Below are 15,041 nucleotides of genomic sequence, written 5' to 3'. Positions count from 1 at the left end.
TTTAACCCTTTACTTCCCTCCCCAAATCAATCTTACAAGGAATTCATTTTAAAATTGCCATTACTATGTGAACTTGAGTAGCAGTTCTCAAACACTTGGCCTCAGAACCCCTTTATATTAATAAAAATTATTGAATTTTCTTTGTTTACATGGATTATAATCACTTTATCATTTAAAAATTAAAGCATTTTTAAAATATTTAAAGTAAAAAAACTAACATTTTTTGTAGCGATTATTTTCCAAAACAAATTTATGAAGAGTGGTGTTGTTTTACATTTTGGGAAACGTTTAATGTCTGGCTAAATAGATTCTTATATCTGCTGCCTCATTCAGTCTTTTGTGATATCACATATCAGGTGGCCCCCTGAAAAATTCACTCATGAAAGAGTGAAAAAGCAAAATAACATTTTAGTATTATTCATGATTTTTACCTCAGGAACCTCCGGGGGTTCCCAGAACTCACGTTGAGAACAGTTGAACTATATAATATTTATTAGGTAGTATATTGAGAAATTTTTTATAACTTGATAATCTAACTATAAAGCGATAAAATATTTTTTTCCTTTAATTCTCTTTAGATTCTTTGAAAATAATTTCAGGATGGATAATAAAAATACTAGAATTTCATATCTTGCTTTCAAATGCTAGCATAAATTAAGCATGTTTGAAGTTGTTCCAAAAGTGCCCAAACTTTTTGTAGTAGGTAGATTTATTTTAAACTTATTTAAATTAATAGTTGGAATTTCACCTTTCTAAGGTTTTTTGTGAATAAATTACAAAATTCTTCATAGAGGCTCTCTAAGTGTTTTGTTTTTTTTTTTTAAAGGTTTTATTTATTTATTTGACAGAGAGCACAAGTAGGCAGAGCAGCAGGCAGAGGGAGAGGGAGAAGCACACTCTTCACCAAGCAGGGAGCCCAATGTGGGGCTCGATCCCAGGACCCTGGGATCATGACCTGAGTTGAAGGCAGCCTCTTAACCGACTGAGCCACCCAGGCCCCCCTATATAAGTGTTTTTAAATTTTGTGATGAGAACATGAACTGTCAAGGTTTTTTTTTTATCCTTAATTATTCTGGTGATATTCTTTATAATGTAAAAGATCCAAAATACTCATGTTTTACAATTGGATGACTTTTTTGTTTGAAGTTTTTGAAAATGAAAATGTTAAACTACAACATAATCATTTTAGGTTATAATGCTATATATTTTTTCTTTGTTCAATATTTGCATTGACTAAAATCTGCTAATTTATAACTTGGCTCTATTTAGTTACATTAATTCTTTAGCAGTTTTTCTCCTCAATGAATTAAATGGATAACTATTTTATTCTGTGAGTCAGGTGGTTGCACAGAATAAACATGAACTTTTACCCCAAGTGAAATGAAATGTTGACTAGCCAGAACAAATTACTCTATTTTTTAAAATATATTTTATTTATTATAAAGAACTATATCACCTTATTTAGCAAGTATTTTATATGTCTTTCACATAATAGGTGAAGTATTACAGACATTTAGCACCTGATCACTTGCTGCAAATATGTCATCGGCTAGGACCTCTTCTTGAACAAGAAATTCCACAAAGCGTTCCTGGAGTACAAACTTTATTAGGAGCTGGAAGACAGTCCTTGCTACGCACAAATAAAAGTATGAAAAATTTCTAATAGGATTTAGACATTCTTTTTTGTGTGTGTGTCCTATTTTTGGATCCATAAAAATATGTGTATTTAATAGGCTGCAAGCATGTTGTGTGGAAAGGATCTGCTCTGGCTGCATTGCATTGTGGAAGACCACCCGAGTCACCAATTAACTATGGTAGCCCACCCAGCATTGGTGAGTTGTTTAAGTTCATTACCAAATTGATATCCTCTTGGTAAAGAGCTTTTGAAAATAAAAATGTTTTAGTTACTTAAAAATTTCATATTCTGTGCATTAACATTCAAAGAGGAAAAAGCTATCATTTTACTCTGTCAGTAATCTTAATAGTAAAGAAGTCATAATGTGTAATTATGGATTGTACATATTGTACCAAATGTAATTAACTAGCTCACTGATACATTACTTTTACAAAAAATTGTTTCCTAAAATGTATTAGATTGATTTTTGTGGGCGACTGTGTACTGTATTACAGATTAGTTATAATGGTGGAAAACAAAAATAGTTTGGTTATTTTTTTTATAAAGCGGTGCTTTTTTTTGCCTTTAAAATTTCAAAGGAAAACTGATGCAGATAGGTCTTCCTCTTGAAATGTCTCCTAGATTCGTTCCTTTATCTCTTCTACTACCAGGCCCTTCTCCTACCGGGATTGCTGTACCATCTTCCAAACTGATCTTGCTTTCAGTGTCTTCTCCCTCTTTCCCTTCCAGGTCATACTTATAACACTGTAGTATTAATCTTACTTAATTCTACCTTTGCTCTGTTGTTTTTCTGCTCAAGTAAAAAGAGGTTAAGATATATTAATGGTGTCATACTTCCTCTCGCACCAGTCTAAACTTTTAATTTTCAGAGACTTTCATATTTTGGTCATAGCCTCTTCTCCCACCCCCACTCTTTTGCCTGTCTAGGATTGTTTTTCTCCTTCCACCTATCCAAATCCTACCTATTTCTTCTTTTTCTGGATAGTTATTATACTGATCATCAACATTACAGTTTTGCCTTTTGCTTAATATAGTATACCTTTTCTCGTTGTTTTACTTTTAACCTTTTTTTGTCTTTTTATTTTCCATATCTCTTAAAAATAGCATAGAAGTGGCTTTTTAAAAAGACAGTATGGCAATCTTTGTATTGTGTAGGGCATTTTATCCTATATATATAATTATTGGTAGATTTGGGTTTAAATCTCCTAACTGTTGCTGCTTGGAAGGTTATCTCTCTTGCTGGTTTTCTGCAGTTTATGATATGTCTTGGTGTTGGTGGGTTTTTGTTTTTGTTTTTTATCTTGTTCGAGATCCACTGGGTTTCTTGAATCTGTAATGTCTTTTACTGGCATTGGAAAATTCTCAGCCATTATCTTTTAAAATACCATCTTTCTCTCCCCTTTGGGACCCAGTTGAACAGATGCTAGACTTTCTTACTTAATCTTCTTTATCACCTTCTCTTTCATGATTTTCATCTTTTTGTCTCTGTGACATATTCTGGTTTGTCTCTGACCTTTCCAAGGGTATCCTGTGTAATATTTGTATGGCAGGCAATCATGGATGATTTTTTTTTCAGCATATGAGTGTCTTAGTTACATAATGATATCTATAGGCACTCTTTATACAAAGAACAACTATTAAAATTAGAAAGGATTTGAGTCACTATGGAGTATATTTTATGTTTGCACTTAGAAAATTATACTGGGGGCAGGACAGTTTTCTTTAAAGAAGGGGAAGGTAAAATACTATAGGAGCTTTACCTACAGGGAGAAGTTCATCCTATCTTGAAAAACTGCAGTCCAGTGGCCCTGTGGTAGCCAATGAAAGTACAAGAATGATTGACAGTAACTTCTCTTAATTTTTGCTATGTGAGTAATTACTGTGTGCCAGGCATTTTCCCTTTATTTTTTCTTTTAAAACCTTAAATGGTCTGTAAGAGGAGCTGTTCTTATATTATGGAGAAGGAAATTGAGGCATTGAAAGGTTCGGCATCTTGACCAGGGTTACACATTTAGTGCGTCATTAGACAAGACTAACTCCATTTTGCTATGCCTTATTTTCAATAAGCTAAACTTAGTTTAGCTTTTAGTAGCTAACTAGTAGCATTTGGCTACTCAAGAAAATTGGTATTAAATCATAATGGTCAGATCAGTAAGTATTGCTGACATGGATATAGGGAATATGGCAAAAAATATCTTGAGTTTTATGTCACAGCAGAGAAATGCAACTGGTGTATTTAGGTAACAGAATTAATTACCAAGTAGGTCATTTTTGTACCTCTTTGAAAGATTTAATTTCACTTCTAGGGTTTAAGATAAATGTTTTTTTCTTCCATTCATATTTTCAGGAAAATATTTGTTCCATAATTTATATTTAAAAAAATAACTATTAGAAAGCCAATTTTACCTGCTTTTTTGTATTTGCATATAATTTTTTTTAAGTCACTAAAGCAAAGCTGGACTAATCAAAAACGACTCTACTTATATAGTCATAGTTAGTGTCATGTCTTGTCGGTTCCCCTTGGTGATAGTCTTGAATGTTTTGTCATTGCTACAAAATTGGGAGTAGGGTGGTAATGGAAAGAAAATTTCGTTAAGCTTTTTGCCTGCATGGTGATACATTGTGTCATTTCAAGTTACCACAGAGTATGGGTTAGAAGATTTTAAAAAATATATATATCTTTGGTTGATTCCTCTTTGCTGTTTTCTCTCTGGCTACCTTTAAGATTTTCTTTGCTATTTCCTTGGTCTGTGTAGTACTACCAAGTATCAATGGATATAAGAAAAAAAAAAGCTTAACATTTTAGCTTTTCATAAACTATAGATTTAGAAGTTTATACTATAGATTCAGATATTTAAATTTTGACACATTTGAGATACAGATTTTTTAAAATAAACTTAATTTTGGAATTAAGAAATTATTTACTAAAAGTTGCACAGACAATTCACAGTTCCTTTATACCCTCTACGCAATTTTTCCTAATTTTATAATCTTAAAACTATAGAGCCCACATTGGCACATTATTATTAACCAAACACCAGACCTTTTTAATATCTCACCAGATTTTCCCACTAATTACCTTTTATTGTTCCAGGATCTGATCCAGGTTACCATACTGCATTTAGGGTATGTTTATTTTTCAAGTTGAACTTACTGTTTTAAACTCAGAGGGATCATTTAAGAAGAGTGGGGTGATAAATTGGATTTTCCTTTCTTAGATTTTTTTCAGACTACATGCAAACTGTTGTACTTCTCAATTTGAATATCTCACATTTGTCTGAAACTTTAAAATGTGTAAAATAGAATTTCTGACCCTCTGAAACTTGTTATTCCAAGCCTGGGAGTTAGACTTCTTAATTCATGTCTTAACATTCATTTAGTAAATAAGGCATATGTATTCTATTCTAGTCTCTTGAATCTGTTTTTCATTACCACTGCAACAGCCACATTTTAGGCCTTGGTACTTCTTGCCTGGGGCTCTAACATCATTCATTCACTTACTAAGTAAATATAGAATCTGTATTATATCTGGCACTGGGCTAGGATCTGGAGTTGCAGGATAAACAAGAACATGACCTCTGCTGTCCTAGAATTTATGGACTACCTAATCCCTTGCTGCTAGCCTTATTCCAGTACCCTTTGTAAGTTATAGCTCTAAATCAGGGTTTCATAACTTCAGCTCTATTTACATTTTGGGCCAGATAATTCTTTGTTGTAGGCTACTGTCCTGTGCGTTGTAGGGTGTTTTATCAGCATCCCTGCCCCAGTAAATGCTAGTAGCACTCCTCACCTCCAGCCCCCTACAATTGTGACCACCAAAAAAGGTCTCCAGACATTCCCAAATGTCCCTGGGGCAAAATTGCCTCCAGTTGAGAACTCTAAAAGTTCTAAAATGCATATATGATCATGCTGTGTCTCCTTTCTATCACTGACTTCAAATAGTCTTAACTGTGTAATGTGGCTCACAAAACTGACCTTTTCCCATCTTTCCCACCTTTTCCTCACCTGTACCTGTGCTAGTTTTGTACAACTCTTTGGCAGTTTTTAACAGTCAGCTAAACTCTTTTATCCCTTTGTCTCTGTACATGTTTTATTTCTTTCTGCAGTGTCTCTTTTTGTCTGTTCTCTGAATATCTATTCATCCTTTAAAATTTCAGTGTCCACTTACACTTCTCTCTCCTGTAGCTTTTGTCACACAGTTGTGTCTCTTTATTTCCTTTTCCTTTTCTACTATTTTCTTTTCCTTATCACTGTTAGGGCCTGGAGGATAGAGATTATGTTTCATTGCTCTCTATAGACCCAACTCCTCAGCATTAGTAAATATTAAATGAAGAGGAAGTTGGTGATTGATGAACTGGAGTGGGACAAGAAAAGTTCACAAATGGGTAGCTAGTAAAAAATGGAATAGATGGTTGGAAGAAGAGAGAGACTTGGTCCAAGGATGGCTTTGAATTAAGGCCAAACCCCAGAAACTGTGTGTGTGTGTTTAAAGATTTTATTAATTTATTTGAGAGAGAGCGTGTGCACTAGCAAGGGGAGGGGCAGAGGGAGAGGAAGAAGCTGACTCTGCTGAGGGGCTCGATCCCAGGACCCCGAGATCATGACCTGAGTCGAAGGCAGACATTCAACCAACTGAGCCAGCCGGGCGCCCCTCCCCCCAAAACTGGTTTTTAAGAAATTAAGGTTTATTAATGAATTGGGTTATCAGTTCATTACACTCAGCATGTTAAAACTCATACCTGCATAATTTAAGAACCAAGCCTTGAGCTTATCTCAGTGCATTCTTATCCTGTCTTATTTTGTTGTCTGCTTATAAATGCTGTTTTGTATCTCCTAGTCCTTGATGTAAATTGTGAAAATTGAACTGGAATTTCATTCTCAGGGCAGGAGAACGAAAATGTTCAGAAGCTTTCCAGTCCTCTAGAACCTCTTTAATGAGGGGAAAAGAAAGATCACACCAATCTGTTATCACTAGCTTCTAACTGATTTATATACATTATACAGATTCTATACATGGAAGAGATACATGAACGTGTATGAGGCATATTACTTTCAAAAAATAATCTCAGGCATTGTCCTTTTTCCAACCTTCTTACCCACATTATGCCTATTTAATTTACTCTGTATTTGCCCACGATAAACAACCCTAGTTCAATAATAAATGACAGGGGTGAAGAGACTTAGGTACATTAAAGCTGTTTTTAGGGGCACCTGGGTGGCTCAGTCAGTTAAGCGTCTTGCTTTCAGCTCAGGTCGTGATTCCAGGGTCCTGGGATTGAGCCCCATGTCGGACTCCCTGCTTGGCAGGGAGTCTGCTTCTCCTTCTCCCACTCTCTCTGCCTGCTTCTCTGCTTACTTGTGCTTTCTCTCTCTCTGTCAAATAAATAAATAAAATCTTTAAAAAGAAAAAAAGCTGTTTTTAAGGTTAAATTTGGAGATTCGTTGAATGCATGTTTATCTTGTGGAAAAGGTTATATATTAAAGCAATCTTTTGCTAATTGCCTATTTGTATTTTTCCTATATTTACCATATTAGCAAAGTAACCTTATATCCTAGGTTTTCCATATCTCATCTTGTTTGTTGTGTTGCCTATATAGTTCATACCTTTGTTTTACTTGTTGCTTCTGTCATTTTACTTGTTTCTGTAGTAAGGCTGCAGTTTTGGTGGGTGGGGATAAGGAGTACTGGGGAACCTGATTCTTAAAAATATGTGAGTGTTAAGGAAACAGCTTTGCCTTGAAAAACAGACTTACTACACAAGCATCCAGTTGACACTAAGAAGCTTATGCATGAAAAGAAGTCTTAGATCTCATCTACATTTATAGTTTTCTCTGAGAAAACCAGTATGAACAAAGGCAGCAAAGATTCATTTAAAATTAGGTTATAAATCTTGAGTCTGCTTTAGTCGAGATGTGTGGCCTTAGGCAAATTACTTAATTTTTTAGCTTCTTGGCTTCCTCATTTCTAAAATCGGAATAATACCTATCATATTTGGTAATTTGGAAACTTAAATAAGATAGTAAAGTGAGGCACAAAAGTAGACTACAATAAATGTTACTTTCTGTCCTTCCTATAATTCTCATTTAATGAATTATTTTGCTAATAAATTTTGAGTACTTTTTTTTAAATTTTTTTATTATGTTAATCACCATATATTACATCATTAGTTTTTGATGCAGTGTTCCATGATTCATTGTTTGTTTTGAGTACTTTTTTGAAGAGAAGGTTCTTACTGCTTTTTATTTTCACTGCTATGTTTTGCCACATTTCCAATATTTGACTTATACTGCAGTTGGTAATTTCTTAACATATTTGGCACTGGACTGAGATCTGGAAGTTACAGGGTTAATTTTTTTCCTCATAAGACTGTATTTCTTACATGAGCATTAGAAATATTGTATATTATTATAAATCTATAAGATTTAACATATAATTTAACATTTGACACATAATTCAGTAAATTATAAGGTTGTAATCTGGTTTCTTTTCTGTTCATTTATCCTTTGCTTAATATTCTGTTAAGTCTTGTGCCTTTTTTGCCCTCACTCAATCCATACTTTATCTTTAGTTAGGCAACTGCTCTTCACTTAAACTCATTCATTTTGACCTATTTTCTCAGTAACCATTTTTTTCTTTCAGAACTCATCTTCTACCATTTACTTCCATTTTTCTAGTCTTAATAGTTTTATAATTTGTGTTGTTTAATCATTTCTGATTTAGCCATATTTTGAGGTTTTTATTTTTTGGTCTTGGCTTCTATATTTTAATCTGTTCCCTGAATGATCTTTATTTACCTTTGTTTTTTTCTATGATACTGTTAGGGCCTGGAGGATAGAGATTTTATTTATTTATTTAACATATAATGTATTATTTGTTTCAGGGGTACAGGTCTGTGATTCATCAGTCTTACAAAGTACACAGCATCCATCACCCAGCCACCCCATCCCTCTTGCCCCCCTCCCCTCCAGCAACCCTTAGTTTGTTCCCTGAGATTAAGAGTCTCTTACGATTAATCTCCCTCTCTGGTTTCGTCTTGTTTCATTTTTTTCCTCTCTTCCCCTATGATCCTCTGCCTTGTTTCTTAAATTCCACATATCAGTGAGATCATATGATAATGTCTTTCTCTGATTGACTTATTTCGCTTAGCATAATATCCTCTAGTTCCATCCACATTGTTGCAAATGGCAAGATTTCATTTTTTTGACACTGCATAATATTCTATTATATATATAGTCCACAATTTCTTTATCCATTCATCTGTTGATGGATTATATTTCATTGCTCTTTATGGACCCGATTCCTCAGCATTAGTAAATATTAAATGAAGAGGCAATAGATAATTGATGTAATTAATGAATGGGATGGGACAAGAAAAGTTCAGAATGATATATTTCCATTTGGCAGAGGCTTTTTTTTTTTTTAATTTATTTGACAGAGACAGACACAGCAAGAGAGGGAACACAAGCAGGGGGACTTGTGGGAGGGAGAAGCCTCAGCAGGGAGCCCAACGCACGGCTCGCTCCCAGGACCCTGGGATCATGACCTGAGCCAAAGGCAGACACCCAAGGACTGAGCCACCCAGGCGCCCCAGGGTGGCTTTATTTTTTTAATTCTCTTCTTACTCCCCTCCTTCCCCCAGCCTACTTCCTTTTTTTGTCTTCTAAGAACAGGTAGCTATGAGAGACTCCTAAGATGTATCGCATTTTTGTCTTAAGGGAAATAAAGCTAATGTTCATGGTGCCAAAGTACCAAATATATAAAATAGAAATTATTATTTATATTTTCTTTTGCTTAAATTTCAAATTTATGATTGACCAAAAAAGGGGAAACACTTTGAAGAATGACAGTTTACTTAGGTGAGTTCAAATTGTTGCTCTTGTAGCTGTGTTTTATTTTCTTTTGCAAATAATGAGAGGGAATTCTTTTTAAGGTCATAGTTGTGATGAGAGATATCCTCTGTGCCCCCTGCCCTCCTGTTGTGATGTGTCTGGCAAGTAGTTACAGTAGTAACTAGGAAGCACTAGCCTTCATTACCCGTTTTAGTTTGTGTCCCCTATTTTTTCAGATTGCTTATTGGGTTTGATGTTGAATTTCATATCTATATAGGTGAAGCAAATTATCTTATTTTCTTCATAAAGTCTCTGACTTTTTATTTTGAATTTCTTCAGGGAACCTTTGAAGTTAAGGATTGAATGTCTTCCTAGCCATCTTGAAACTGGGAAGTCCGTGATCAGGCTGAGTAGATATTTATATAAACAACAGCAATTTGTTCCGTTCCTTAAGGAAGACACGGGGAAAAATGATCTCCCACAAAAGTCTTTAAAAAAGTAAAAGAAAACCTGTGTTCAGTAAGATTTACTTTTATAACATGAAGATTTGATTCTTTAAGAACAGTCAATATAAATGTTGGTATATATAATATAGTATATATAATACCTTTGAGTTTACAGAACATTTTGTCTTATTTGCTTTTCATAGCAAGATACCCTCACTTTATTGAAGAAACTGAACCTTAAGAGAGGTAGTGACCAACTCAGTTATCCCTGGTTATTTTTTTCTGGTCTTATGCATTTAATTTTATGTCACAATTATTTAGCACCTTTTTGCTTTCTCTGTGAAATTCTTTATGCATTAGTTTTGTACCACCTGTGTTCATTTATTGATTTAGGTATAGGAGCCTTGGAAGTATGCTTCAGAGTGAGAACTTTAGAAAGAATAAAACGTGGTATGTTCGTTATCTCTTACTAGATAAATAATTTGAGAGAAAATCATTCAGTTCCTTGAGAAAGTCTTAAGAATCTTGTTGGCAAACTGATTAAATTTTTTTCTATAATGAAATTTTTTTTTGAACCCTTTGATTTCTTTTGCAAAATCGGCCTTTGCTTTTAGTCATATCCCTTCTGATCTGCTCTCATTGTGGTAAAGAGATAAAACTGCAGTTGTCTATCCCAAAGCAAATCTTAATATTATTCCCATTTCTTTCTCCTTAAAAACCTTCAACTTACTGTTTTGGGGAAATAGTCCAGAATGCCTGACCATAGCTTAGAAAGCACTCTGCAGTCTGCCCCCTACCTTTCCATCTCTTCTCTCCACTCTTGCCCCTCTGTGCTCTGTGTGCTAGCCATACCTGGCTTCCTTATGTAGCTTGAGTACTGTGTTTACACCCTCAGACCATTGCACATGCTCTTGCCTCAACCTGCAGTATGCTCCCTTCCCACCAACATTCTTTGGCTGTTCCATTTTTCAGGTCTTAGTTTTTTTTTCAGAAAAGCTTGACTCGCTGATATCCAGTCCCTCCTTCCCCTGCCATATATTTAGGACCCTCTGCTGTATATTTCAAGATTTTTCTGAACCCTTAAGCTGACACTTCTTATTGTAAGTCCTTGTTTCATGTCTGTCTTCCCTGCAAGACTGCAGTCTCCATGAGGGTAAGTACTGTGTCTTTTCTTTTTCTTTGTTACATCCCTTAGTTCATTGCCCCATGTAGGTGCTGTATAAATGTTTGTGTTGATTTAAAATTTGTTAAATTTGTTAAAATTTGTTAAAATTGAATGATTAAAATGTTTGGCATAAAACTACATAACTTTTAAAGAATGAATTTTTATTAAAATTATTATAAAAACATTTTTAAAATATTTAAAACTGATAATATTGTACCATTGTATTATTTTCTGATTGAAGTATAGTTTCCAAGAAAGAAAAGAGGAGGAAGAATAATACAAATCAAGTAATTTTACAATTCTAGTAAATTACAGTCCTAGTAATTATGATGTCTGTGTTTTGGGGTTTGTTTAATATGTGCTTGTTACATACTTGGTTCATGAGATTTTTTGCTTTAACTCTTGGAATCATCTCTTTACTTTCTGTATTTTATTTCAGTATTTGAGTTCTCCTTTTTAGATCTTACTTATCTTCGTAATATCCACTAAATCTTAAAAACATGATGTCTTTCATACAAGAGGTACAACTAAACACCAAATTGACTGTGTAGAGATTTGGAAGGTAGTTACTGTGCATTCTAATTATTTTAGTTACAATGGTAAAATAAAGAGAGAAGCTCTCATGGGTGCTATGTTGCTCGGGTGATTATTTCCCTTTTCTGTTCTCTCTTGCCTTCCCTCTTTTTTGTGGACAAAACCTGTTCACAAGATTATCCTTCTAATGTTGCCACCCCCTGCTACTTTAACTAAAGTTGGGAATTTTGTTCATTATAGTAATGGTCATTTATTTGTCTTGTTCTTGTGGTGGTTGGTTGCTAGTTATTGGTACAAGATGACATAAAGACCTGATGATGGTGTAGAAATAAACCAGTCTGTGTTGAATTATTTGCCATGTTATCTCTGGCCCGCAAATTATGAATATTTGGTTGTTAATTCCTACTCATGTGTATGTTAGTAACCTCAGGAGAATTATTGCAGCAAGCTTTTCAATTGTGTCTCTATAGTAAGTTAAATGTTAAAAATTCTTTCTTATGCGATTCCTTCCCAAATAAAATTGAACCTACACGATCTTTGATATATTTCTTTTACTTTAAAAATTTAATGGGATAGCTTTTAGAAGCAAAACTTATAAACAAAATCGATGGCACTTTGTATTATTTTACGGCTTTTGAACCAAATCAGATGTGAATTCTTTGTAGGTTATCATTCAATCCATTGTCAGATTGGCAATATACTTAGTCTTGAGGGTTTCTTTTATGATTAAATAAATTTAAATTCCTTGCGTCTTTATTCCTGGGCTTGTTTTTCTCAGTCTTTGAATTTAAGTTAATCTCTTTAGACAGTTTAGATTTTTCATATTGCTCTTTTGAGTTCCTTCAGATAGACTGAGCTATATTTTATTTAATTAAAAAATTAAGCAGAATGAATAGATGCTCAGTAGAGAAAACTTGGAAAACAGAGAACAGCTCAAAAATCAGTTAGTCTCTCTGGTTATCTGCTATTAATACTTTGGCATAATTTCTTTCAGTCTTTTTTTCTAATATCTGTCTACCTAGTAAGAGTGTACTTTTTGGGATCAGACTGCCTGAATTCAACCCTTGGGCTTCACCTCTGGGAAAGTTACATTTTGTCTTTCATTTTCCTAAGTGGTAAGGAATATCCCCTTATTGGGGATAATAGTAGTACCTACCTTAAAAGATGGGTGAAACTAAATGAGAATATATATATAAAGTCCCTGGCATGTACTAAAGCATTCAGTAATATTAGCCATTATTTTTCAAACCTGCTACACAGCATAATAGTGTTCAATAGTCATTTTTCTCACTGAATTAGGTATTGTGTGGTATTTTGACACTTACCTACATTGTTATTTGAAGCAGTTAAGACTTTTTCTATCATTGGATTCTTGAAGTCTTTCTAGTAAGACCTTCTCTAGCTATAAGCCCTGGTGTCTTTTTCCTCTTCATACTTTTCCTTTCCAAATACCTTTTTCTCAAGGTATTTGATTCCTGGCTTTAGCATAACTTCTCTTTTAGAAATTTATATGGCTATTTTTTGTGACCCCATAGCTTTTCATTAGAACATTTATGTGGTTCTTTAAAATGAATAAAATTTTATGTAATTTTATGCCTTAGCAAATACCTTATACTGCACAATACATTTATCTAATGGAAAATTTGAAATCACCAACACCACATGTAGGCAACTTTTTGGACTTGAGATGAACTTGGAAGGTCATTTCTGTAGAAATTGCCCTTTGAATGCCTGGTCGTGAATCTGGCATTATTGTGTTCGGAAAACTAATTATCGTCAAGCAATAAAGCAGTTTGGAATTTGTTTTCATGTGGTCTTGCTTACATTTTTATTACCAGTTTTGTATTTCACTCAAGTTTAGTTTTATACATTTCCAAACTCTTGCTTTATAGTTATGAGTTATTAATTTTACATTTAGAAAGCCTTTATTAACACAGATCATGGAGATTAAAATGAAATCTAGGTACTGATTACCCAGAATTTACTCTTTTCTACTTTAATTTAGGAACTGTTTTTGTGGTGGTTAATTATGAATTATAACTACTTTTGCATTTTATTTACAGAAACTCTGGGAGCTTTCCAAGGTTTTTTTGTTAACCAGAATTACAGAATAGAATTAGTCAAAATATAGTATAAAATGATTTTAACAAAAATCAGTTAAAATAATCTTAAATACTCTGACTTTTTAAATCTGAGTACCTCTTTTTCTGTATAAGGGCCCAAGTTATACTGAGATACCTGCTGAGTTACATTGTCCTTGCTTCTTAATCTACTCTTTCTGTTGTCACACATAATTAATTTTTTGGGTTTTGGAATCTACAGCCACATGCTTCTCCTTATATTCATTATGCCACCAGCAGGGCTCTACTTTCATGAGCTGGCAGAAGTTGCAAACACTAGTTCTGGGGCCTTCCAGGTTAGATTGTTAAGGGAAGACGGCTTTCCTTCCCTGGAGTCCACATTGTATAGCATTTAAAAACCAAACAAAAAACCTCTGCATTTTTGTTAATTCGTAGTAATTTATATTTTTTTTCCAACTCATCTTTTTTAGCAGTGGTTAATTTTGATCTTGGATAATTATTGCGATTGCAGCACATATTCTTGTCCATTTTATGAAGTGCTTAGCAGAAGGAGAACAAATTCTAAACATTTTGAGGGAAGTGATAGTATTTCTGCTTTAGTTCTTTTTTGTTTGTAGAGATTTTATCATGTATTTTTCCGTGTCCTCAAAATTATATCTACTGAGGTTATTGCAGATGCTCTTTCCTCGCAGCTACCCATTTTTTCCTTAAAAAACTTGGTTCAGGTAGTACAGGTTTGTATACAGATTTCCCATGAAGTTGGTTCAGATGGTACAGATTTGTATAGTGAGGAAAACTAATGTAACTTTGGTTATATTTATCTTTTTCTAAAATCATCTGTATTGAAAACTTGGTCCTAGCTGTAGGAAGAAAGCATCATGTTCCTAGATAGAAAGATGTCAGTTTTTATAAGTGAATGAAATTAACCTTACATTTCTAAAAAATTTATTTTTTTAACTTCTCAGTGATCCTCAAAGTAGATAATAATGAAGACTGAGACTATTTAAAAATAGACACATAATGATGAAGAATAGCCAGATAAATATTGAAACATCATTAGTTATAAAATTAAAATTTTGGTACTGGCATATAAATAGACATGAGGTCAGTGATCTAAAACAGAAATACATAAGATAATTTAATCACAATTTAATGGGATAGAGAAGGATTAGTAAATGAAAAGTCTGGAACAAATGGTTACTTGGGAGAGAAAAAATATCTTTAGAGATTCACCCCAATATATACTAAAACTCCAGATAAATTAAGGAGGTAAGTGAGAACTTTAAGCCACAGGGAAGTAAAAGAAAATGTAAGTGGATATTTATTGTACTGTGGCTGGTTAGGACTCTT

The 15,041-nt window shown here is 33.8% G+C and overlaps 1 protein-coding gene across 3 annotated transcripts in view; it reads left to right on the top strand.

Moving 5' to 3' along the window:
• The window catches only part of PHIP (PHIP subunit of CUL4-Ring ligase complex), a 134,734-nt gene that overhangs the window by 14,436 nt on the left and 105,257 nt on the right, over positions 1 to 15,041 (top strand). For all 3 annotated transcript variants that reach the window (XM_025858872.2, XM_025858481.2, XM_025858473.2), the window contains exons 5-6: positions 1,496 to 1,646; positions 1,734 to 1,832. In XM_025858872.2, the coding sequence (XP_025714657.1) occupies positions 1,496 to 1,646; positions 1,734 to 1,832 (250 nt within the window). The remainder of the gene's footprint in view (positions 1 to 1,495; positions 1,647 to 1,733; positions 1,833 to 15,041) is intronic.

The sequence above is a fragment of the Callorhinus ursinus genome, unplaced genomic scaffold, assembly GCF_003265705.2.
Source record: "Callorhinus ursinus isolate GAN/ISIS: 27379988/994484 unplaced genomic scaffold, GSC_fseal_2.0 scaffold6, whole genome shotgun sequence".
Taxonomy (NCBI): Eukaryota; Metazoa; Chordata; class Mammalia; order Carnivora; family Otariidae; genus Callorhinus; species Callorhinus ursinus.
This window is presented reverse-complemented; position numbering and strand designations above follow the sequence as displayed.